At 33.1% G+C, this 27,827-nt stretch overlaps 1 protein-coding gene across 2 annotated transcripts; it reads left to right on the forward strand.

Moving 5' to 3' along the window:
* The first annotated feature begins 1,008 nt into the window (after positions 1 to 1,008).
* On the forward strand, positions 1,009 to 16,867 carry LOC123668724 (glucose transporter type 1). 2 transcript variants are annotated; one of them, XM_045602421.1, is made up of 12 exons: positions 1,009 to 1,167; positions 2,161 to 2,298; positions 5,717 to 5,812; positions 6,718 to 6,878; positions 6,978 to 7,102; positions 7,374 to 7,544; positions 8,946 to 9,082; positions 9,784 to 9,942; positions 10,417 to 10,629; positions 14,065 to 14,289; positions 14,385 to 14,524; positions 15,815 to 16,867. In XM_045602421.1, exons 1-12 carry the CDS (start codon positions 1,024 to 1,026, stop codon positions 16,032 to 16,034), a joined length of 1,929 nt encoding a protein of 642 aa, XP_045458377.1. In that variant the 5' UTR covers positions 1,009 to 1,023; the 3' UTR covers positions 16,035 to 16,867. The 2 variants fall into 2 exon arrangements, with proteins under 2 accessions (XP_045458377.1, XP_045458378.1); XM_045602422.1 differs by lacking the exon at positions 15,815 to 16,867 and having other exon boundaries at positions 14,086 to 14,289; positions 14,385 to 14,663.
* The last annotated feature ends 10,960 nt before the right edge of the window (positions 16,868 to 27,827 follow it).

Here is a 27,827-nt window from a genome sequence, read left to right on the forward strand (position 1 = left end):
TTCATATACACCTTACATTTTGTTAAAAGAATAATATATATATATATATAATGTTAGTTTATGATGAACAAGCTTACTTTTATGGATGGCTACGACACTAGCGTAGCTCGTAGCACTTTCGCTGCGTGTCAAGAGGTACAATAGAACAAAAACTAAACATAAAATAGAAAAAAATACTACTAATAAGAAATCAGACTTACACAATAATCTAAAATAAAATCTAGCTTAATTTATTTATCACATTTTTTACTTTTGTTCTTACAATTAATTATTCTTATTGTTAGAATCATCGAAATGAACTTTAGAGCTACCGTTACTATTGACTATTCGTGTTTATCTCTCTCGGTTTGTGCTTTCTCGCAGTGTTTGTCTTATTAGTTAATTGATTGTTTGTATGTGGATGTTTATGTATCAGAGAAATGTACAGTTTACATTTAAATATTTTTGCTTTAGATACAATTTCTAAAAAAATATTGATGTATTTCTTGGGTTTTCCAGAGACTGGAACAATCACAGCAAATTTTCGGCTATAAACTTTCTATTGTTTTATACGTACATGCAGTTATGTCATTGTCATGTTATCAGTGTATTAACAGAAGATTTGTAAGTAGAAATAGAGTACCTTATTCCAACTTTCTCTTACTCTTTATTTCATCAGTCATTGAAACAGAATACCTTTACGTTAACAGTGAGATAGAATATTCATACCTTAGTCTGTATTTGATATACTAATATAGTTCAAATATAAATGTATTTTAGAATTACATCTTGGATATGATTGTGCTAGTCTCGGAGTGCCCTTGTCTCTATAAAATAAATTTAGATTTCAATTTGATCGTCACATATATATATATATATATATATATATATATATATATATATATATGTGTGTGTGTGTATATATATATATATATATATATATATGTGTTGTATAAGTGTTATTTGTTCGAATGTATTTAAAATATTGTTGTAATATTTAAAATCTTGTTTTTATTTAATAGCCTTCAGAGACAGGTGAGCGTGATGAGCATGAATCTGTCCGCCAAGCTCGACGAGTTGCAACGAGGCGACCGACAGTTGGAGACCACGGTCGCGCTCTGCGAGATACGTACGCAACTTCAGGAACTTACCAAGAGCGTCGAATCATGCCAAAGTGAAGTCTCCGAGGTATCGTTTTTAAAATATCAAATTCAAAACAATCACATTCAAATATATATATTAGCTGACTCGGCAAACGTTGTCTTGCCGTTAAACGCTATTTAAAAGTAGGGGTTGGTGGTAGAAGGGTGAAAATTTAGGGTTGTATGTATTTTTCAACGTCAAATCATAATAAAATAAATAATTGTGTTTGCTCGCAAACGAAAAAAACCGACTTCAATTACATCGACGAGTAATACAACGTAGATCGACGAAAAAATAGTCAAGTAACTACGCGTTATCAAATATTACGCAAAAAGTAGTCATCAGATCTCGATAAAATTTATATGTGACCACATGACAAATATCAGCTTTCGATTTAATTAAAAATTATCAAAATCGGTATACCCAGTAAAAAGTTATTGCGGATTTTCGAGAGTTTCCCTCGATTTCTCTGGGATCCCATCATCAGATCTTGGTTTCCTTATCATGATACCAAACTAGGGATATCTTCTTTACAACAAAAAAAGAATTATCAAAATCGGTACATCCAGTAGAAAGTTATACGGTATAATACAACGTAGGTCGACGAAAAAAGCGTCTAGTAAAAACGCATTATTAGATATAACTCGAAAAGTAGTTGTTAGATCTCAAATAAATTTAAATGGGACCAATTGACACACACCACCTTTCGATTAAAACAAAATTTGTCGAAATCGGTCCACCCGGTCAAAAGTTCTGATGTAACATACATAAAAAAAAATACAGTCGAATTGAGAACCTCCTCCTTTTTTGGAAGTCGGCTAAAAATTAATAATTTATCTAAAAATTAACAAAAAAATAGGGGTGGACTACTACATTTAGAGGAATGGAAAATAGATGTTGTTCGATTCTCAGACCTACCCAATATGCACACAAAATTTCATGAGAATCGGTCAAGTCGTTTCGGAGGAGTTTAATTACAAACACCGTGACACGAGAATTTTATATATATATATATTAAAATAATTTACTATGTAAAAGGTCAAGCGCGACATGGTTGCCATCAAACAAGAGTTGGATACTGTGCAGCAAGTCAAAGAAGAGATAGAAGAGCTGCGCGAGTACGTCGACCGACTAGAAGAACATTCGCAAAGACGTAAGCTAAGATTACTTGAGCAGGTAAGAAGTAGAAGCGTACTTAATTATTATTTTTTTCTATTAGCATTTATATATAAATAATTGTCGCCTAAAACTTTATCTTTATTTAACTTATTTTGAATATAAATACATAATACTCTCGTAAATAATATATCATTAGACTAATTATGCTAAATATTCTATCACTAGCGTCTAATTAAAAATATTTGAAATATTAAGAAAAGTAAAAATAAAAAAGGAAAAAAGAAAGGTAAAGAATAAAGTTTTTTATCTATTTTTTTTTTTATTATTATAACAGTGATTAAATAACATATATGGTTCAAATTTAGTACATAAATAGTTTATTAAACATTATACATATTTACATTTATGGTTCAAATTCATATATAATTTATAATATATTATAATGTTTCAATTTAGAAACGCTATGTACATCATAATAACCCAAGAATCATTTATATATAATTTCCAACTCGGTTTCACTTGTGTAAAAAAAAACTTGCAAAAAAGCAAATGAAGTTTCCTTTACGTTACTTAGGGCTTAAAGTTACAAACTCAGTGAAGTAAATTAGAAAATGCAGCGAGAAGTTCCTAGTAAATATATTAATAGAATTAAGCATTTTGGAATAAAGAATATGCATACGTAACTTTATTGAATTAGGCATATTTTCCATTTTAAAATTATAATTAGCGACTGTTATGTAATATATTAATCGTTTACGTGCTCTTTTCATTTTTTAGTTTTTACATGCGTGATTAAAACCCAAAAAAAAAAATCTTTTCTTCAGATCACTACCGTCTACCAATAGTGGTAACTGACTGACTGACGAGACTGTCCAATTACCTAATAACATTTAAAATGTATTATTAATCAAGTTTTCCGCAACAACTGTCCCTGATCTTTTTTAACCGACTTCCAAAAAAGGAGGAGGTTCTCAATTCGACTGTATTTTTTTTTTTTTTTTTTTTTTTTTTTTTTTTTTTTTATGTATGTTACATCAGAACTTTTGACCAGGTAGACCGATTTCGACAAATTTTGTTTTAATCGAAAGGTGGTGTGTGCCGATTGGTCCCATTTAAATTTATTTGAGATCTAACAACTACTTTTCGAATTATATCTAATAATGCGTTTTTACTTGACGCTTTTTTCGTCGACCTACGTTGTATTATACCACATAACTTTCTACTGGGTGTACCGATTTTGATAATTCTTTTTTTGTTGGAAAGGGGATATCCCTAGTTTGGTACCATGATAAGGAAACCAGGATCTGATGATGGGATCCTAGAGAAATCGAGAGAAACTCTTGAAAATCCGCAATAACTTTTTACTGGGTGTATCGATTTTGATAATTTTTACTTTAATCGAAAGCTGATGTTTATCATGTGGTCACATATTAATTTTATCGAGATCTGATAACTACTTTTTGATTAATCTTTGATAACGCGTATTTACTTGACATTATTTTCGTCACCTTACGTTGTATTATACCTCATAACTTTTTACTGGGTGCACCGATTTTGACGTTTCTTATATAAATTAAAAGCTACTATTCGTCACGTGGTCCCATTCAAATTTAATTGAGATTTGATTCGTAATTTGTGAGTTATATCTAATATTGCGTATTTACTTGACGGTTTTTTCGTCACCCTACGTTGTATTATACGTTATATCTTTTTACTGGGTGCACTGATTTTGATCTTTTTTATATAAATCAAAAGCTAATACTTGTCATGTCGTCCGTTTTAAATATGATTGAGATATAATGAGCAATTTTTGAGTAATCTTTGATGACACGTATTTACATGACGATGTTAAGACGACTGCGGTCATGTTCAATACTTTGCCACAACGCCATCTATCAAAATGTAATGAAATTACTTCGTTCACTATCGATCAAATTACAATATTCCACTAGAGTAGAGAGTAGCAGTTTATTCGTTATAAATATATTTGAGCTTTTAATTTTTGAGTTATCGCTAATACTGGGTATTTACTTGGCTATTTTACGTCGACCAACGTTATATTAACCTCATTACTATTTTAATGGGTGGACCGATATCGATGATTCTTTTTTTAATCGATAGGTGGTGCTTGTCATGTGGTCCTATTTAAATATAATTGAGATTTGACTCAAACTTTTTGAGCTATCTCTGATATGGCGTATTTACTTGACTGTTTTTGGAGTTTTCTCCTTAAGAATCGATTTTCATTTAAGGCCCCGGAATGAAAAAATTGAACAGTAAAATCTACTGAACGAATGACCTTGTTAGAGATGGCGTTCAGACGTTTTCTAATAACGCAATTAGGTTCCGATAGATGGCGTTATTGCATTCATTTATTTACAATTTGATATAGTAATAATATATTTCTTAGACTAGTAAGCCTTTTTGTGCCTATTTAGACAGTTGATCTGAAGGGGTAAACTCCAGTCTTGCATCGGAGCTGTGTGAAAACATGAACATTACATATTTTTAATAAAAAAGACATAAACCGTAATTCAATATAAATCCGCTTCAACTAAAAAAACCCGCCGTAATAAGCGACGTCAGCGCTTCGCGCGAATCGACGACGGGCCTTTTATGAAATTTCTGCCTACAATCGCTAACAAAATGTTAGAAATAACAGTAGAACATTATATAATTCTACAATTTTATAATGGCGTGTTATATGGAATACGAACAAAGTATTACTATTTTTTCGTCGATCTACGTTGTATTACTCTTCGATGTAATTGAAGTCGGTTTTTTTTTCGTTTGCGAGCAAACACAATTATTATTTATGAATTACTTCTGTTTATTTCAATCCTGATTAAAAGTAAGCATGTAAAGTTATAGCCTTCGTGGTGTTTTAATAATATGTTCTATAGATTCTAATTATAAAGTATAAGCATTTATGAAACTTATATAGCATGCGTTTTTAAAAAGTTTACTGAATCATATCCATTTACAATTAATAACCAAAAAATGTACCTAGAAAGCAGTTTTATTTTGGGTCAGTCAATTTAGTCCTTATCAGTCTTGGATGTTATGGACATGACATTTCGTAAACGGTTACACCTACGCTTCAGCCTGTAATATCCTACTGTCTGGCATAGACCTCTCTCCCCGTTTAGGAGAAGGATCAGAGTTTAATCTACCACACTGATCCATTGCGGGTTGGCGGATATATTCCTATTGTATATATGAGTAACGATCACTATCAGGTGAACTCGTACATGATAACAACCGGGACCAACAGCTTAACGTGCTCTCCGAGACATGGTGACAGGAGACCCACAAGGACTAACAACCAGACGAAATCGAACCCGCGACCGTCGGTCTTACCTTCACCAGAGCGGTCGTCACGTATACGATTACGGATGAAATCAAATTTTAATTATAAACCTAATACTTTCAAAAAAATATATAGTTGCCACAGAGCAGTGTATTTTAATTTCAGGGTCTTACTTTCTTCTTATCATACGCCATCTTGGCCGCGGTGCTCGGGATGCTGCAATTTGGTTACAACACTGGTGTCATCAACGCTCCTGGCAGAGTGAGATCATTATAGATTCTTCATGAAGCATAGACAAACAAATGAAGTTTGTTGTTGTATATTTTACGACAAATTCCTTTTTTCAGTAAATAAACTGATAAAATATAAGATATTTCGTGGTAGTGACAGATACTTGTAGAGATAAAGTTAATTTTTTTTGCAATATTTTTATAATTTCCGTATTGAACACACTCTAATAGATGCGTTATTTGACTTTACATATTGTTGGCTTAAATATTTTTTTGTATCATTCGAGTAAAAAATTAAAATGATCTCACTTGCAAATATTTAATTTTCAATTGAGATCATTTTAATTTCTAACTTCTAAAGGAAATTATAGCATAATATAGAATTAGCAAATATAAAATCGATACAAGATGATCGAAATCCACCTGCTTATGACTCTTCTTTCGCTGATCTACATGTTTAACATTTGTAATTAGGAAAGTAAATAATTTTCTGTTTTTTAATGATAATTAAGTGTTAAGAAATAAATTACTCACTAAAAAATTTCATGCTTTTCTTCCCTTGAGCCAAAAAATACCGAAAAGCAAAATTTTATACAATACGATGTCTCAAAAAAATGTTTTTTTTTTAGCTACTATACATTGTTACTGCTGCGAGCTAAAGTTCTCTTTATATTCTAAAGGAGTCATATCGAATTTAACTATTTGAAAACTTTAAATAACTATAATGTTTCTTTTAACAGTGATGGCATTCACCATAAGCGTGTCTTATAAACTTAGTTTAAGTTTAGTTTTTAAATAGCTTTAGTTCTTACGGATAGATTTATAAATAAGTTCGGTATTTTGCATGTCCGACCTCGTACTTGAAAATAGGTACATCGGTGATAAGAAAATCTAGAACTTAAATAGTTGTGTATTATATTTATGTATTTTATGCAGAATATCGAAAACTTCATGAAGGATGTATACAAAGATCGCTACGGTAAAGACATCCATGAGGACACGGTGAACAGATTATACTCGATTGCAGTCAGCATCTTTGCTATCGGTGGCATGCTGGGCGGATTTTCAGGGGGAATGATTGCAAACCGATTTGGCAGGTTCGGGTTCAAATATATACGGCTAAAATAGCAATGGGATAATTTATTGACTAATAATAAGTTTTATTTTTTATGTCTACACGTTATTTTTAACAATAGAAAAGGCGGTCTCTTGCTCAACAATATCCTCGGCATCAGCGGTGCAAGTCTTATGGGCTTCACAAAGATTTCACATTGCTACGAAATGCTCTTCTTTGGTAGATTCATCATCGGTGTCAACTGCGGTGAGTTCATAAATTAAATTAATTTAATACAAAATACATTAAAGTTTACCACAGGATTAATTACTTCAAAACCATTTACATTCGCTGTACTATCGATAAATATATCAAGCAGACATCTGCCGTTACATCTGATAGATATTATTTTAGTTTATTAATTCGTGTCATTAGCCAGAACCTTAAGCCATAGTCTATTAGATTACTCTTATATTTACTTTTTTTTTTACTTAAGTAAGAGAAAGTATACTTGACTTGATGTAAATAAAAAATATAGGTCTGAATACATCGCTTGTGCCAATGTACATATCGGAGATCGCGCCCCTGAATCTGCGTGGTGGCTTGGGCACCGTCAACCAACTCGCTGTCACCGTCGGATTGCTGCTGTCGCAAGTTCTCGGTATCGAACAAATTCTTGGCACGGACGATGGGTGGCCCCTCTTGCTTGGTAAATGAGAATACATTATATAAATAAGGTGTTAGAAAAAAATATGGATATTATATAGATAATAGCTGACCCCGCAAACGTTGTTTTGCCATATATGTGATCCATAGAACTTATAAATTAGCTATCTAACGATTTCACTCTGCTCAAAATGCGACAAAGGATTGTCCCTTAGCAAATAATATCTTCCTAAATCAATCACAGCTTTCTCAAGGTACAACCTTGAAGCCTATGTACTGTTAACCCCCAAGACAGAATGATTGGTAACGTTTTTTAAGATTTTAATATCAATTTCTTAATTACAATAACAATAGTTAGAGTATAATAATAGAGTTATTGTAAAGCAAAAGTAACACATTGCCTATTAATTTCGATGTCACAACTAAACCACTAGATCTTGATGAAGTTGTTTTGCCTCTTATGCCGGGGATATTAGATTTTGCTTATAGCAAATATTTGGCTGATGAGCTCATATATTTATCCTGTGTTGGGGTATGTTATTTAATATCTATATTTTTATTATACTTATCAGTAATCTGGTACCCATAGCACAGACTTTCTAATTTGGAATCAGTTAATAATGTGTAAAATAATTATTCCAAATGATCAGGTTTATAAAAGAAAAGCCGTATGTTTACGTTTTGAAATTTGTTAATTAAGCCCTTTTATTTGATACCCCATAAGGCATTAAAATAATAATTAAAATTTATAGTACATAACTTTATATATTGTAGAAGGAATTGTATATGGATACAATCAAATGTTACACCATATAGCCTAAAACTAGAGGACAGTTAAGACGCTTTTAATGGCACCTTATCGGTCTAAATATGACAAGTAGTATGGGAGATATGAGGGAACAGATGAACATACATAGACTGCTAAAATTATAACTCTGCCTTTTGACTTTGTTGTATTCGGTTAAAAATAGCTTAATTATTTATAAACTTTTTCGCTTTCGCTTCAGCCTGTAATATTCCACTACTGGGCATAGGCATCTTTCTCCATGTAGGAGAAGGATCATAGCTTAATCCACCACGCTGCTTCAATGCGGGTTGGCGGATATATTCGCTACTATGAGTAACGATCGCTATCAGGTGTACATGATAACAACCGGAACCGACAGCTTAACGTGCTCTCCGCGGCATGGTGGGGAGACCCACAAGGACTGCACAAACACCCAGACCACGGCAAACACCTATATGGCCAATACAAATGTTTGTCATGTGCGGGGATCGAACCCGCAACCGCCAGCGCAACAGGTACAATGGCTGTAACTGTTGCGCCTTTTTACTGAATCTTAATTTAAAGTTTAGTTGTTGAAACTACCAATAAGCGAAAACTAATTGTTTTAAGAACTAGAAGATCTCTTTACTAACATTTGGATTTTATATACATTCTTAGGTCTAGCTGTGTGTCCTGCTATTCTGCAGCTACTACTCTTGCCAGCCTGTCCTGAATCACCACGCTATTTGCTAATCACTCGACAGTGGGAAGAGGAGGCACGACGAGCACTCAGGAGGCTACGCGCGAGCAACCAAGTACGTAACGAAGAACACAAAAGATTATAAAAAAATAAATAGAATTGAACACAATTTGTGACATTGATAAATCATTTGTTTAACAATATACAGATCATATATATATATATATGGTGCCCGGTGAAAGAGACAATCGGCTAATTCCACTTCGTAGAGCATTTTGGTCCAAGATCCTCCCCCCCCCGTCTTTCTTATTTTCTAGTGGACAAAAAGCATACAATACGAGGGCTAGTTTTTTTTTTATATATTAGCTATTATGTGTACGTAAAAATGGTACAGCTTTGGGTATTTTCATATGCCTAAAAACAAGAATAGTCTGGGAGGCCTGGGATGTTACTCTATTGTCTGTCACTCTAAATACTAACAATGCTACATCTATAAGGAGCTGTGAAGACAATTACGATTTTGTATTAGTCGATGGTCAATATTTATTACTGTAAGTAGTATTATGTAAACGAATCAGACTACAATATCTTAATTATACATTGTAAGAAAATATCTCAGAAAAAAAAAATTACGAATAATAAGATTAACAATTCCACGGGTACGAAGTCATAAAACTAAGTACTTAATAAATAACTTACCTTATTATAAGTATATTATGTAGTAGCAACACTTGTGACATATAATCCCTTATATATATATTTAATCTTTATAAGGGTGATATTTATTGATAGCAGTATGTTTGTGTTGACGCAAAGGTGGAAGAAGATATCGAAGAGATGCGTGCCGAGGAAAGAGCGCAGCAAGCCGAAGCTTCTATATCGATGCGGGAACTCCTTTGCTCACCGACACTTCGCGCGCCCTTGCTGATCGGCGTTGTCATGCAACTTTCTCAACAGCTAAGCGGAATCAATGCAGTAAGAATATTTATTCTTTCATAATAATTTATATAACTTAACAATGATTGTTGTACCAGTGCCGTAAGGGCGGTAACGAGTCTTTTATGCCGGTATGAGTCGATAACTACACCCGCTATACGTATTAGGTTTTATAGGTAAGTTATATATATTAAATATATACGTTATAGTATATATACATATATAGTAGTATGTACGTATTGTTTTGTTATTCTGGTCTGTTCTGTGTCTGTTAAAATTGGACGATAACTTTGATTAATTGGGTACAAACAGTTGTAATTTTGTTAGTAAACATAAATTTAAATTGTATTTTTTAAAACCACTGAACTTATAATTATAATAGACTCTATAATAGGTCTCTGTCACTGGGCAGTGGTCGAAATCCGAGCAAAAAAAAAACAATAATATTTCATTTTTCTTTGTTCACTAGTAACATCTTATTGCAAAATGTCTGTCAATCATATGATTTTTCAGGTATTTTACTATTCAACCTCGCTTTTCACCTCTTCGGGCTTAACCGAGGAGTCGGCTAAGTTTGCAACGATGGGTATCGGCGCTATCATGGTGGGGATGACACTGGTCTCTTTACCACTCATGGACCGCACTGGACGACGTACTCTGCATCTTTATGGCCTCGGTGGAATGTTTATTTTCTCCATTTTCATCACAATCTCTTTTCTTATAAAGGTGTGTCCGATACAGCATTGCACGTAATAAACTTTGAAAGCAATCAAAAGTATGATAATATTAAATGACAATTTTTTCGTAATTAAAGAGAAAAAAACAGATTTTTTTACATCGCAAACACAATGTCGAGGGGGTGTGCCGTAGCTATTATAACCCTCAATTTAATATAAAATTGAAGCCTCCAGCGATTGTTCGATTTGATTGCTCGCTCGTAATCAGTTGTCAATTGTACAATAGAAAAATAAGATAATTTCTCATTATATGAGCGTAAACTTTAAACACATTGCCTTACTTACAAAATTTACAAACTTACAAACTTTAAACACATTATTAAAGTATGGAGGATATATATTTTATTACTATGGGAAGAAATTGTTGTGTTAACAATATGTACAAATTTATTAAAGATAATAATCATTACATACTTATAAACCTCATCGTTAGTAAGTATTTCGAAAAAATGTCTTATAATCAGAAATGTATAAATACTTTAGATACTGTGAGTAACCAAACTCATATTATCTAAAAGGCTTTAATAGAATACACCATTTATTAGTGGCTAGTATTGTTTTTTTTTTTATCCTAAATTTGTTATTTATTCAATTAAAAATAATACTAACCACTCTTATTGTTAGCCTGTTATCCTCATGAGTATGTGGTTTAAAAAGTGACTATATGACCACTCACGAGGACAACACTGCACTCTTTTAGCTTGAGCACGCTTTATCATCGCTTAACTTTGAATTCGATTCCATACGACATTGTAAGATTGATTATATATGATTTTCCCCTTATTTCAAATCATCACAACTGTTTTATTGATTTTATAATATTTTTATGTACTTCCCAAATAAAATAATATAAAAATTTAAGCCTCACGTTTAAACAGATATAGTTATTAAAGATATTACTAGTGTTGATTCGATATCAACAATTTATTGCATGGTAAATTGCCCAGATTGCCAGGATTTTTTGATTATTTTTATTTTCCAACATATCCATTCACTACATCACAACTTTGTTTGCTTTCGCTTAGAGCATAGGTTCCCAACCTTTTGTGAACTACCGCCCTTACTTTAAAGTTTACAAGAAATTAAAATTCCGACGCCCCCCTTTACATAATAGTTATTTTACCAATTTAATATGTCTTATCTATTAATAATCCCCAATCGAAAACGATTTCTCCTTCTTTCTCTCTTTCTGTAATCGTGCTAGTCGTGATCGTGGCTGAGGGTCGCGATAATTAACTGTTTGAAAATACTAAAACATGTTGTAACAAAAACATTTAATTCGGGCAAATACCCTACAAAGTTCCAAACAAAATACCATACAAAGTTTTATGAAAAAAAATTATAATCACCAACAAATGCAAAAAGCTTGAGACAAGACGATTAATCAAAATTAGTAAAACAATATATTAAAAACACACTATTCAATAAAAAACATAAATATGGATGAGACGGTTAGGCTGGATGAGTTTTAACTATTTGTTAATGTCGGGTTTCAATTTAGTTAACAACAGTCGCAAATCACCGCGCTCAGCTCGCTCGCTCTGCAGTCTATTCCTTCTCTTAGACAATATTTTAGATACTGCACTAAACTCATGCTCAACCAAATATGATGAAGAAAAAATTTCTGTACTATTTCCCATAATCCAGGGTGGAGAGCTGATATCGATTTTTAGAGCCAGAACTATTGGTATCCATTTCTGAATTTTACTTTTAATAATTTACTACTTATGAAAGTTCTTCTTGTGAATTTGATGATACTGCCGTATCTGCATTTGCGAAAAGGTCTAAAGCCCAGTTAGTATATTCATTTTTAAAATATCCCGGAATCGCTCTGTAAACTCAGCATAAAGAATGTCCAGGTGTTGGCAGTAACTAAATCTTCCAGTTTTACCGATAATGCTGATAAGTTCGAAAAGTGGTTGTATTCACTTTTTCCTAGATTTAGAAGAAGTTTTTCTACAAAATCAGCTATGAAGTTTTTTATTTTTATTGAATTTAAGTCATCACCTTGCAATTGTAAATTAACGTCATTATATTTTAATAAGGTTTGGCAAATATGGGATGTCATTTTTGGACCACAATCAAGTTTCCGCGCATTTCGTCGTCTCTGTTTTCATGGAAGTCTCGTACTGAGTGAGTCAAATAAATTTTTAAAAAATAGCGATTGAGACAAACGCGAACTTTCGAGAGCCACCGTACTTCTATATGTAAACAGCAAGCAATTATAGTCTTCGTAATTTTTATTACAAAGTTGCATAAATAATTTGTTTAATGAATAGTTTCTTATCTTATTGGCTGCTATAATAACGTAATCGACCGACGCATGCAGGCGTTCTTTTAGATTTTTGCAGCAAAGTGCTGACGATCAATAACACAATGTACAGCAAGTACATTTAGTACTGCTTGCTTTAAATGCTTGATGAAACACTTATGACGCTCCGTCGTTGCAGGAGCACCATCTGTAACAACTGGAAAAATGTTACGAATAAGAATTTCTTTCTCCTTAAAAAAGAACCTGCATGGTATTAAATATGGATTTTGCTTTGTTTTTCTTTACCAACTCGTAGACTTGTTATCGACAATCCTAAACCGATTCAAATACTTAGTTTATTAATGATTATTAAAAAAATTAGTGTTGATTTACACTATAATAATAATAATATAAACCTCTTAGATGGCTAGACACAATGTTTTTTCATCATAATAAATTTATCTTCAAAGTATTATAAATTTATCTTCAAAGTATTTTATTATATTAAACTTTTAATTAGGTAAGTATGCCATGACTGTCCCCTTGACTGTCATAATGCCCCCCATTTGCCTATGAACTGAGTACCGCCCCCACAAAAAGCTCCAGCGTCAATTAGGGGACGGTGCCGCTCCAGTTGGGAACCTATGGCATTTAGCTAGCTGCCCCCCCCCCCCAACCGACTTTCCTGTCTCCGAACCCGGACTCTCGGTAGGAAAGTGATTGAATAAAATGAAATAAATTTTCAAATATAAATGTTAGGAACATCACTCACGAAGCACCCTACACAATTTTATATTCACTACACGAGACAAGCCATTTACTTGAAAATTCACGAAGAGCTCTGGCACGCGTTAACTGAAGCGAGATTATTCACACAACACTGCTCAAAAGCAGAAGCACATCACTTAAGCATATGCAATACAGCCAATGACATAAAAATAATAAATCAACTCACTTTGCTATTAAGCACAACGTAGAATGCAGTTAAGACGATATTAAAGTCGTCTTACTACTCTATTACTTCTAGCATTACTCTTTTATATTATCTTTTATCTGACTAAAGTTACGACAGACATGTACACGGGACGAAAAGTGTGTGATGGCATTTATGTTTGTGGTTTATTTCTATTCCGGTCGGTCACGGGAAAGAGCATCATTACTATTCCCTGATAGGAGTTTTTTGGCTATGTACAGGAAATGATCGACTGGATGAGCTATTTGTCGGTGGTGTCTACGCTGAGCTTCGTGGTATTCTTTGCTGTCGGACCTGGCTCTATTCCTTGGTTGATAACTGCAGAACTCTTCTCTCAAGGTCCGCGACCAAGTGCAATGGCAATCGCTGTCTTAGTTAATTGGCTCGCGAATTTCGTTGTCGGAATTGGCTTTCCTAGTATGAAGGTAAATATTTTATTAAATAAGAATAAATTGTACTTAAAATATGTATGCCATAAAATATATAACAAGCTAATTTACCTAACTTTATTATGTTTCAGGCTCTATTGGAAAACTATACATTCCTGCCTTTTAGTGTATTCCTTGCAATTTTTTGGATATTTACGTATAAAAAAGTTCCTGAAACAAAAAATAAAACCTTTGAAGAGATTCTGGCACTGTTTCGTAACTCGAATGGCAGGTGAGAATGCAATTATTAACAATATCTTTTTAATTCTTTCACAAGCACAATTTGTCCGTACAACTAAGTATTATAAGTACTTACATAAGTTTTGTACACGAGTTTTACTAGGCACTTATCACTAACTGATCATAGTCATATTCACGCTGTGCACTTATTATTTTAATATAACCTTTCCATTTTTAAGTTACAGAATGTACAATAATATATATTAGAACAAACTGCGACTGTATTAATTATTTCTGAAATAAACTAAATTAAATATTTAGATAAAGTAATAATTAATTATTTCAATCCTTACCATAAAAGTACATATCGACTCCAGTGTGATCGATGAAAACTGATTATAAAATTAATTTAGATATTATTTACCTGCATCTAGAACTACAAATAATTACTTTAGGTGCATTCATAGATTTGAAGAAGTTCAATAATATAAACTTACTTAAATAAATTGTAAAAACATTTTTAAGGAAAAGGGATAAGCTATATTCTAATCACAATTAAAGTTATTTTAAAAATTGTATTGTTTTATTAAATTGCTAATAATTGTACTATTGTATACTTAATAGATATTAAATAACATTTTTATAACAAGAGATAAAATAGAGTCAAGATTGTATTCATAAATACCTGAGGATAGTAAACTAGAATTAAACTAAGATCAATGACAGCTAGAGGCGGGATACCATGAGAACTGCGTTCGAGATGTATGGAGCGCGTGATGATTAGTGTGTGTGTCCAGGGACAGTTTCCGCGATAGCCGGCTATATGGAAGTATGATGAATTGCGTGAACGCGCTGGAACAACAACTACCTCCGCCCCCGCCGCCTGCTCCTGTTGACGAGAAGCACGATTCACGTAAGGATTTGGGAAGCTCGCTTTGATACTCATACCACTTTTTGTTATATATTTATATATTATATATTTACTTTGCCTTGCTCGCAATTCAGAACGCTCAAATAGTGTTAATTCACGATACAACTTTGAACACTTGCTCGTGTTTTCATTTTTCCGATTACAGTCAGCTGTTTACAAGACACTGTAAATCAACATCATCATAAACCATTTTACCACCTTATTTAAATTAAATATAAAGGTGTGGATAAACTGCAGTAGCTATTTACTACTGTGGAGAATACAGAGAGACTGTATTAAGGCAGCCAATAAAAATAAAATCACTGGTAGGTCAGAAGGTCAAATATTTTACAATATATAAGATTTTGAATGAGTCGGTAGCAAGAAGGTGTAAAGTTAGTGTTCGTGAATGTAAAGTTTGGTGACTCGCAGTGTCGGAGGTGTCGTCGGGCGTGGGCGAGGGTCGGCCGCCGCCGCCGCTGCCTCCACCGCGCTTCCCGACCACCGGCAACGTCTGACAATGGGAGACCGCTGCGCGTGCGCCACTTGTCGCGCCAATCAAGGCCGCCGCGATCTTCTTGTTTCATGGACTCAAGCGTCAAGCCGCGGGCCGCGCCTCTATCACTACCACACAACCAATGTTCTAAATTGATGTGATTAGGTTAATAAAACGAATCTAGAATGTAAGTCACCAAGTAATTTATATATAGTTCTTTAGTCTGTCATTTTATGACATAATTTATAAAGTGCATACTTAGATATATAAAGTGCCATCAGATTCCGGTAAGTACCCATTTTAAATAAGGTTTCATAAAAAATTATTGAAAGGTTACGAATATTGAACAAAGTTGACGTTATGATATAATTCTAGTGGAGCTCGACCGAAGTCTTTGAACAACACTAATACTAGCTTCGAATATTGATAACATTGAATGGCAATGAAAACAATACATTAATTATATAAAAAGTAACAGTAGATTTTTTTTTAATCTTTACTAGAGAGCAATGTGAAAGTGTACGAGCTTGAGCCTTTCATTGACACGCGTAGGAAATCTATGAGGACAAAGGACAGAAAACGATTTTGCCAACTAAAATTATAATAATCTAAAATGGGTACCTTTATGCTTAAGACAATGATAATTGTCACTGAAGTGTATAAAATGCAATGTACATACATGATGTGACTTTATTGTGTTGTTGATTTTTATACATAGGTAATTATATTATTTTACGAATGTTTTTATTCTCCTTTTACTCATAATTATTATTATTATTGTTATACCTAAATATAAATTAACGTCATATCTCAAATGAGCGACGTATTATTATAATATATTATATTAACAGAATAAATTTTATTCGTACGATTGGAGAAAGTTACAGTTTTATTGCAGTTGCGGGAATTGATTGTATATTTCTATTAAATATTGTAATTTATTTAGAGCAAAGAGAATTTACCTAGAAAACACGAAGCGCATCATTTGATTAAGTCGTAGTTATTTTATGTTCCCAAATTTAGAATATTTGATTTATAGTGATAAGAGATAATAAAATCATATGAGTACCTTTTTAATTGATGAAACATAGATTACGGTAAGTTATACAATTTGTGAAGACTTTTAAGAATGTAAAGCTTTTAAACTTATATGCCCTAGAAGATAAAAGGTTTCATTATTTATAAGTTAGGGTTCAGTAGTTACTACAGGGTTGTAGTCAATCTGTTCGTCCGTACATCTGATAACTGCTCAATTCAATATTTAAGACTAAAAGGAACCGTAGCCTATCATTATCGGAGATGGAGGAACGGCCTAATAATTATGTGTGACTGTAGAAAGCGTCGTAACGACGACTGATGGTTAAATTTTGAATTATATCGGTGTAGTTGTCTAAGCCTAACCTTTACTTATCAAAAGGTGGATATAAGATTCTTCTTTTAAGAAATATTTTTATTCGTAAGTTTTTTCAAGCACAAATTTAGCAGAAAACAATTTTTAACAGTATATATCCTAAAAATAATATGAAACTTATATTTTATGTAGATACTATTTAATAATAATGGCTCAAGTAACAAGCGCAAAATAAGAAAACTATCTATTATTATCATTCCCCCTCGCCCACACCTAGGTACAACTAAACCTAGTTACCTACACGTATAAATTAAAATAATAGATGTCGTATATTAGCCGGATTAATTGTTCGATGGTTTATTCTTTAAAATATGTTTAATGCTTTAAAATATCGGTCGCGTATCGATGCTGGATGAACGGATGGACAGATTTGTTATTTGTTGGGGATAAACCCAGTCGCTAGTGAAAGAAATCCTAAAACCTTCTAAAGCACTATCCACAGTATATGCCACAATTATCTGAAATGCCTTTGAGTTTCCATATGCGGAGATTTCTCCGTACTTGTACAAAAGGAACTGTAAAATTTTATCGAAATTAATACTTGTTATAAAAACGTAAAAATACACAACGGTTTTTTTATTTCATAACATGTTTGATCTTACTTCCCTCTAAAGCTTAGAAAAATAAGTAAAACATAAAACACTCTAGGTGGAAACCAACACGGAGCACTATCATAGTGCTATACAATTTACGTACTGCTCAGTAAAGATGGCAAAACGCTCAACAGCTATCCTTTTAAAATTTGTCAGTATAAAATGTACCATATAAAAAAAATTGGATGTGAAAACCATTCCGCTAATCCCTTTGTGATTTTTACACATATAATATCTTAATAACTAAAGTACCTGGGTGACCGAGCTCAGCTCGGTATTTTTAGTAAATCGTGCAGGATTATAGAGGGTTAAAATGATTCGCTGCCGGTTTGGATGAAGTATTTTTTAACCGACTTCAAAAAAGGAGGAGGTTACTCAATTCGATGTGTATATATATATATATTTTTTTCTTTTTTTTTTTAATGTATGTTCGGGGATAACTTCGTCGTTTATGAAAAGATTTTGATAATTCTTTTTTTGTTGGAAAGGAGATATCCCTGGTATGGTACCATGATAAGGAAACCAGGATCTGACGATGGGATCCCAGAGAAGTCGACGGAAACTCTCGAAAATCCGCATAACTTTTTACTGGGTGTACCAATTTTGATGATTTTTAACTTGATCGAAAGCCGATGTTTATCATGTGGTCACATTTCATTGAAATCTGATTACAACTTTTGGAGTAATCTTTGATAATGCGTATTTCTTGATATTTTTTTACGTATACCTACGTCGTATTACTTGTCGATATAACTGAAGTCAGTTTTTTTTTCTTTTGCCTACAAACACAATTTTTAATAATGAATTAACGCACGATGTGTAACAAAGACAATGTATAAAATAAAAATAAAAAATTACGATAAATTAAAAATTTATATAAATTACACAATTACAAGATTGAGAGTAATTGCTTCTCAAAAACTGATAGGCACTCTAACAAATCGTGTTTTTTTTTTTTGGAAATCATATTTAAATACGGATTACATACTTATAAAATATGAATAATGTTTTTTTTATCCACAATGATAAAAAATATAAATATAAAAAATAAAAAAAATAAAAAATAATAATGATATAATATGAATAATATTTTTCGGTTTTACCGACATAATAATAAAAAATTAGAACTGCCTATTTAAATAATAAAATAAAAAGTGCAATTAGGAAAAAAAAGGAAAAAATTATTGATCAGGGACATGGTCCATGATCTTTTCGGTTGATCCCGACCTGCCGATTTCCCACTGAGCTATTACAACTTTACTGACAGTCGCGAAATTTACCTTTGTATTCTAACGATATTGTAGCTATTTTTGTACTCCCTAAAAACAGGGATAAAACGTCATTTTCTAAAAATGAATCCTAGCTATATATATACAAGAATTGCTCGTAATAGTATAAGGTAGAATGCTTGTTAAAGATGTGTTAACCTATCCTAAACCATTTCAACACAAAATTTGAATACTACATTATATCCTACAGTATACATACTAAAGTAAACTATAAGACACAATACTATGAAAAATTGAAAACATCTAATATAAACACGCGCAGGGTAGGACCCGGCCCCATGTCCACGGCACGGCGCCGTGCCGTGGCACGGTGTTGTGGACGGTGCGCACTATGTGGGCCACGCGCAACTTGACAACTTGTTTTACGGCGAAGGCCTCGTGCGATGGCCATGGGGCCGGCCCCGTACAGCTAAGTTTTATTCGCAAAGAGCGTAAATATTGATTTTTAAGCTGTAAGCTCTCTTCTCTTGCTCTTTTTTCTCTTCTTTATCATGCTAGAAAATAAAATAACTTTGGAGCCCGATCCTTAGCTAAATTTTTTCTAAATTTTGTTAGTAAAAAATAAAAATATAATATATAATACAAATACCTACGGTTATTATTTCGTGAATTTGAATAAATTTTCCAACTCCTTACTCAAACCATGCTAATGTACTGCTTAACATTTTTCTGTAGATATATTTTTATCGAGAAGCTGAATAGGCCTTCATCCAGATTTAGGAACATTATTTATACCCAAGTTAAGTCAAGTAAGTATACTTTTGTTACTCCAAATGACCTTTTACAAAAAATAAATCAGCTTATTGAGGTTTGTTTACTTTTTTAATAGACGGGTGACGTTAGGCAAACCTTTCTTTATCCTGCTCCTCAGAATTCTATTGACTGTTTTTCGAAACACCCACGCCTTTATTTTAGAAAATTACTTGTACTTAGTTGTCGAATTTTACAATCTTTCAACACGTCTTTTCTTTTTCATGCATTTTCATTTATTACTATTTCCAATTATTTGAAGTTTTTGGTTCTTTTTCTAACAACTTCTTTACCCATTGAATATTGTCTACTGATTTCTCTTTTAGAGATGCAGTTTTTTTTCCGCCAACAAGCATTGGAGCAGCGTGGTGGATTAAGCTCTGATCCTTCTCCTACATGGGGAAAGAGGCCTTACAAGCTTATACGAGGATTTACAAGCTTGCTTGCTTATGAATTTCTTTATTCTTAGACATGGTAGCCCTGGTGAAAATTCCAAATAAAAAACGATGATTTGTATGGGAAATTATTGTAAACTATTCTGTGTTTGAAACAGGGATCCTAAAATTATAGCAGGAATTTTTAAATTTTTTGCAGAGAAGGAACTGATTAAAAATAAATAAGGATTTCAGTCTTAATCAAAGAGCAACATGGAGGGGAGTAGCCATAGCGATTTTTACCGATACAAAACTGTCATTTTTTGCGGGGCAGGGGGGATCACTCATATGCACACTTTATCTAATTCCCACAAAAAAATAATCATGTCACTACGAAACTCACACATACTAAATTAAAAACAACTGACATTTTTCACACACGCATAGATGCATTCTGTGTCATTACAGTATAATGACACGCCGCAACTACACTGACAACTTGCTTACAGCCGTGGTTGTAACAACTGTCCACCGGTACCACAATAATTATCATGTCAAAAATAAACTAAATGTTTATATCATTTTAATCACCAGTGACAGTTGTATCTGTTACTGGTTTTTAAAATGGATTAGTTTTCTATAAATGGCACGATTTCTTGTGGGCGTTCAGGTTAGTTTGTTATTGCAAATGTTTTTCCGTCGAAGTTCACACTAAGTAATTCTAGGAAATTGTGTTAATACTCGTAAGTATTGTATCATATTTAATTTAATGCAATTTTATTATAAAACTATGTATATTAAAATAAAGCTCGCAATATTATATTATAAATAAATCAGAATCACAAATATGTCTCCCTCCTCCTTTGCCTTTGCCATTTTTATCGATAACTATCTACAATCAAACCGGTAAACACTATCGCTCGGCGACAGCAACTACTCGGAAATAGACTCGGATCAGTCGCTCAACTGGTCCGCATATTGTACGAGGGTGAGCGGCCTGTGTTGGTAAACAAATCCAAAACAACACGACCACATTTGTAATTTTTAAGTTTAAAAAAGGTTTAAAAGAAGTATACAATAATAATGTAATGAAAAAATACTTACATATGAAAGGTAACGACATCTTTTAGTAAATTTGACGTGGCAGAAAACAGGACAATTCGGCATTTTTTGAAGGACGTTGATTCAATCACGCAACTAGATTTAGTCTAGTGATCAGCGCCAGTGTGTATACGCGTAGGACCATTTGGACTTATTTTGGATTTATTTATTGACAGAGGGGAACGCCTGTGCATGGCTACCTCCTCCATGTTGCTCTGTGGTCTTAATCAATTTAATTTGCAAACCCTGCGTGAACTGAGGTCCATTAAAAATTTAAAACAGTAATTACATAAATGGCGCATTCCACCTTAGGCCCATAACGCCAACGCTCACGGTCGGCCCACGAGATCATTGCGGCGTACCTGCGGCCAGCCGACCGCTGCGGCCATCGAGATTCGAAGAATTGTACGATCGTGCGCTAGTGTGCGCGCACTGGTCGCCGCGGATAGATGTTTACTGTTTACGGAGTGTTCAAATTATATCGTTATGGGCTATGGCTTGGGAGCGACGCTTGCGGCTGGTCGCGACACTCGCGGCCTGGTCGCAATAGTGGCCGCTGTGGCCTGGCCGCCAGTGCGCGCTTAGCCTTACGGAAAAAACGCAGCGGGCGTTGTGGGCGAATTTTGTAAGTGGAACGCTCATTTGGTCGAATTGGGCGCTGTCAGGTGAAAACTGCATGGAGAAAACATACAGCTGTGGGGGTTGTGAGTGAATGTTTCGCATGGATTGGAGTTTGTAACATTCACAATTTGACATTGACAGTTGGTTTTTTAAAATTCCAGCCACGTTTTGATGAAAGCTAACTTTGACCCACCTATATTTTGTGGGTAAAGTGGGTGCGATGCAGTCGCGAATAGTGACATCATCTATGACTCTGCTCGCGACGACCGCGCCGCGATCGTTGCGGACCAATTGCGGACGCATAGTGGACCGCGGACAAAGATATACGAGCCCCGATGCAAAATAATAATAATAATATATTCTTTATTGTACACCAAAATATAAACAAACAGTAGTAATTACAACAAAAAGATGTACAAAGGCGATCTTATCGCTGAAGAGCGATTTCTTCCAGATAACCTTTGGGCACAGGACATGATATAGTAGTGACGGATAGGAAGTGTACAATATCCTTAAGGATGAATAAAAAAATAGTGTATAATAGATTCCTTAATTCATACACATACAAGTACAAATATCCATACATAAATAATCAAAATAGTATGTCTAGTATGGAAAGTAGTGCAAAGCGTAAAATATAGAAAGTAAATATTGGTAAAATAATTAAGAACGTTTTTAAAGTAAACCACAATTTGAGGAACATTTTAAAGTTTATTTTAACATGACTGAAACTGAAATTCTTTCATGACTTTACATAGTCTACCCCCCTTGTCACTCACGTAAAATAAGGCTTTCATACTTTGCAGAATTAATAGAACCATCCACAAACTGCATACCACCAACACCTTGTGCAGACATGTAACTCCATATCATAAGAGACGCCGGAAACTTCACTTTGCGTTTGAGACAATCCGTATTATGAAATGCCTCATTTTTGTTCCGAATCACTTTTTTTCCTTTCATCGCCGACTGTCACTTCAAATTTGGATTCGTCACACCAAATGCTACTACGCCACTGATCACGAGCAAAATTCAACCTCTTTTTCTTTTGTACAGCAGTCAACAGTGGTTTCTTCTTAGCGGTTTAAAATCCTTAAGCCATTCTTTTTATGACTCTTTGCAAGTATCAACTGAGACATTGCACCGTGAGTTCTCCACGACGATTATTTTTGATAATTTTCTTCAGGATTGTTTTCTTTGATGCGTGGTCGACCAGTTTTCTTCAAACAAGAAGTCGTTCTATTCTTTTTATAGTGCCGAATGATAGATTGGACTGTAGACGTGGGAAGTATCAAGTCTTTGGATATTTGGTAACTTGATTTGCCAGCATCGACCCCACAAACTATTCGCTTTCGAAGCTCTTCATACACGGGTTTGCCACGACCCATTGTTATTTGAAAACTAATGAAAAAACTGTAATATTCAGAATTTATACTATCTCACTTGACAAATGACACAGAATTACTTTTACAAATTTAAATTATGCAACATAATTGTACAAAGAAGGAATAATCGCCGAAAGACGAACTCTTGCATCGATTAATAATTAGACGAACTATTTTGCTTATAACTTCTTCGAATTTATAACAGGATATGTATACATTTAAAAAGCTAAAATAGTTTATTGGTTCAACGCGACATGCGATAGTAGAACAGCTTAATATTTTATATAGATATACAAAAATATTGAGGTTAGAAAAAATCTCACAGAGAAAATTTCACACTAGACGAATTATTTTGCATCGGGGCTCGTAATAGGTACCTGCTAATAGTCAATTTAAAATTATTGTTTATCTTCTTCTATAAAGCTCTCGCTGAAATTGTCGGCTTCTTAAATATATTATACATCATTACAGCCTATACAGTCTACTGCTGGACATAGGCCTCCACAAGTTTACGCTAAAAATAACGTGAACTCGTGTGTTTTGCCCATAGTCACCACGCTGGGCAGGCGGGTTGGTGACCGATATTATACATATATATACTTATTATATTTACTTTTAGATATACATTAATATTGTCTAATTTTAGTATAAAATTTTCTTTGAAACTCTTTTCAAAGGAATATAGAATTTTATTACAGTAGGTGTGATAAAAGGAGATGAGAGGGTAGCCCGAGGGCTTTGTTGAAAAGCTAAGCTAAATAAAGGTTAGAAGTAAGCAAGTATTGTAGGTACCTACAGTAGGTAGGGTAGTAAACAGTGTAGTAAATTAATTCTCTATTCTTGTACCACCAGTGCCTATAAAATAAATAGTCATATGACATTCGTCATTCGTTTATATTGAATTAAATATTTATTTTACTTTTGTGTTCCGTAAATATAACGTGCAGTTTCCTTTTAAATTTTTATATAACGAACGTCACCATTAAATCGACACCAGCAATTTATACTAAGCTAACTCTTAAAAATGAACTTTACAATAGAGATTTATAAAAGGGAAAAACGTGATACCTTTTATATTAATTAAGAAACTTATTTGAAATTTGGTATCTTTAATAGTTAATTTATTCATTGCAATTTCGCAATTTTTTTTTATTACATATAAAAACACATTTTATCAAGTTCGCATTAAAAAACAAACTTATCGAAAAATCGAATTAGCGTAGTATACATTGTTGGTGTCGAAATATAATATTAAACTCAAACCATTTAATTCACTCATAATGAATCTAAACATTTTCTAAGAACAATACTATCACAAGTTTTTAAGCTTATACATATCACAAGTGTGTTAAAATACCTACACATCAGTTTCGAAAACGAAAATAATAAAAATATCTTGATTCTCTTACTTATTTTCTAAATATTTTGAAATAAACTTTTGGTAAAGAGATTTTTAGTTTTTTGGGGTGTGTGGTGGTTTTGTTACTGGATATAGAAGCATTCTTTATTTTTATTGCTTGTTTGGAAATAAACATGCTTCAGCTAATTCTCTCAAGCGAACCGCGAAAGCAGGACTACTATAAACTGCGCCAACAGGCTAGTGACTAGTCAAAATTATCATAAAACTTTTCAAATGAAATCTATACTTCTATACATATACCTAAATAAACCTGAAGTGTCTGTCTGTGATATCAAAATAACTCTTTACACCAGTGGTCGGCAACACACGGCCCGTGAATGTGTTTTCTGTGGTTATTTTTCTAGCTATAAAGCCTTAACATATAAACATAATTTATTACGTGTACGAATTAAATTCCGTATGTTTTAGGGTGGATTTTCAAAATAGCAAATTGTGTGATTCCACTTTTTGACTCAAAATAGAACCTCCATTATGTAAAAATGGCTTTAGATTATTCTTTATACATTTAGTTATAACTTGCAAGTAACAAAATAATAAAATAATAATGCTAAAATATAAAAAACTTGAAATATTGTCCCAAAAATCATTTACCTTTCCAATATTTTTACACTATGTTCGTTAATGAAATAAATAAAACGCAGTAGTTTGCCCGAATTTCGTTTGATTTTATTCTATAAGTAATAAATAAAGTCTAAACTGAATAATCATTACCTTTCCTAAACAAAAAATTTCCTCTATCATTATTATTTAACAATTTAAAATTTTGTCACATGAATTTCATCATTACCATCCTCGATTTTTGTTTATAAAATTTTGTTCTACAAAATAACTAGATGAAAGATTTTGAATACATTCCGGGGGGCTTCCCCCGTGCTGCCCCTCAATCGACATCAAGATCTGTACGAGTCTTGACGTGTCAGTAATGAAATTACGTGTTTACGTGATTTTATATTAGTTTGTCAAGAAATCTCGTCATTAAACGCGTGAATATATTTTTGGTAAGTAATTTTTCTTTATTTAAACGATAATTTGCATAGATTAAACTAAATTTATATTAAATAATGAACAAAGTAATTATATAGGTTCTTCCCTCAATTTCCAAGTTACGACATGTTTCGTTTTGTTTTGTCATTTAACGTAACATCATTCATCGTGTAATTCTAAATGAGATGAATGATTTCTTTTGAGGAAAATGTCATTTCTGTTGAATTTAATGATGCATAGTAGAGGTTAATGATTAAGATGCAAAAAATTGAGTATATATTCAGAGCAATATATTTAATTTCTCATTGATTTTGAAAATAATGTAATAGAATAGTCAATACTAGTGCATGATATTCAAATTATCTGTTCAGTTTACCTTTTTTTAACTAATTTCTTATTTTTTTATTTTATTTTTATTTTAACTTAAACTGATTAGACTGATTTAGATTTTTTTTCACGCAGGTTACATCATAGCTAAAACAAAAGCAGAGCGTTTAGCCCAACAAAGTGTTAGAGTATTAAAAATATGGATCAATTATCAAAACATTTATTTTAAGGTTTAGCAACACTATCATTTTAATATCAGTAAAATCGGTTAATTGCCAGGCCTTTGATAGCTCGTTTGTCATGGCAACACAGTTGACACTTAAGAGGGGAATGGACGTTGACGGGGAATTATTTTATTTTAGCTTTGGCGGTGGTAGATTAAAAGCAGAGAGAATATATACTGACTACGGATCAGACGTAAAAGGCGGTCTCGATACTACTTAGTGGCGTTAAGTACTGATGTCTTAATTAATAAACTTTATAATAGTGCATATTGAGTTTTTCTAACAGTCAGAAGTGACAAAGTTAATCTACGTGCCCGATGCTGCGGTCTCCTCGATCTTGGATGTTAAGGTCAGATCTTAAAGTGTTATTTGACTTTCATGTGGCTACGTTAACATTTGCCGCCTCAAAATCGATATCGAACCAAAGCGAGGAAAATTCTACTAGCGAGCTACTGCGAAGTCCTTCAAAATTTAAATTGCTCCTGATTATCTCATTCGCATATCTCATATGCAGAAGGTACGCGAGCGGTAAACAACAAACTGCACACATGTTTTTGGAAGTTTAGTGAAAGTGATCTATATAATACCTAAACTATAATAATCAGGTCAGCGTTGGTGTTCTTTTTTTAATTTACAAGTGAAAACTATTTAAGCTGTTATTTGTTGTTATTATTTTTTATTTTTTCTTTTGAAGTACCTACACGTAGACTACGCGATGTGTTTCGAAATATAAATGTACAATTATCGTTGATCTTTGTTTTTAAACTGTTATTATTAATCTTATATGACTTTTTTTATTATTAATTTAAACTACATAGCTATTGGTGTGTTTATATATCTTAATTGAGGTTCCATGTACCTACTTATTGCCGCTGTTTCCGGATTTACTGCCGGTGTCTATTAAAACTGTGTTTAATATTGTGATAGTATATACGAGTATATTTAGTTTTGTTATATATATAAAATTTTGTATTTATTGTTCCTAAGTATATCTTGAATCATTTACTCATTGCATCACTAGTGGAGATAATGGGAAAATCTAAGCGAAAACGGCGGGAATCGAGCGTAGATAGTACTTCTACAGATTCTAGTTTTAGTGATAGTGACGATTATGAACGTAGGTCACGACGTAGAACGAAACGTAATCGAGGTCGTAAGCATAGCCATAAAAGACATGGTAAAAAACAAGCGCATACTGAGCGTCGCAGACATAAATCTCTCAGTAGGAATGTTAACCGGGGGTCGACTAAAACTCCCCCGTTGACATCGCCGATTCGATTAAATAGGTTAAATATACCCATTGCAGTTAATGATCAAACTGATCTTTGTTTGTCGAACAATAACAGCGCAACAAATAATGTTACTAGATTAAATAACCCTAACAGTAATTCTGCGCCAGTAACTTCAAATTTTTGGGCTCAAAACAATTTTCCGGTGGCGTTCAGTGTTGTTCCAGAATTTGACCCTAGT

The sequence above is a fragment of the Melitaea cinxia genome, chromosome Z (genome assembly GCF_905220565.1).
Source record: "Melitaea cinxia chromosome Z, ilMelCinx1.1, whole genome shotgun sequence".
Lineage (NCBI taxonomy): Eukaryota > Metazoa > Arthropoda > Insecta > Lepidoptera > Nymphalidae > Melitaea > Melitaea cinxia.

What these genes read in the sequence shown, in the direction of transcription:
- LOC123668724 (XM_045602421.1), top strand. Translation starts at nt 1,024, where the DNA reads ATGAGCATGAATCTGTCCGCCAAGCTCGACGAGTTGCAACGAGGCGAC. An exon ending in TCATCAACGCTCCTGGCAGA is followed by an intron (nt 5,813 to 6,717) that starts GTGAGATCATTA and finishes TATTTTATGCAG; the next exon opens with AATATCGAAAACTTCATGAA. An exon ending in ATTGCAAACCGATTTGGCAG is followed by an intron (nt 6,879 to 6,977) that starts GTTCGGGTTCAA and finishes TTTTAACAATAG; the next exon opens with AAAAGGCGGTCTCTTGCTCA.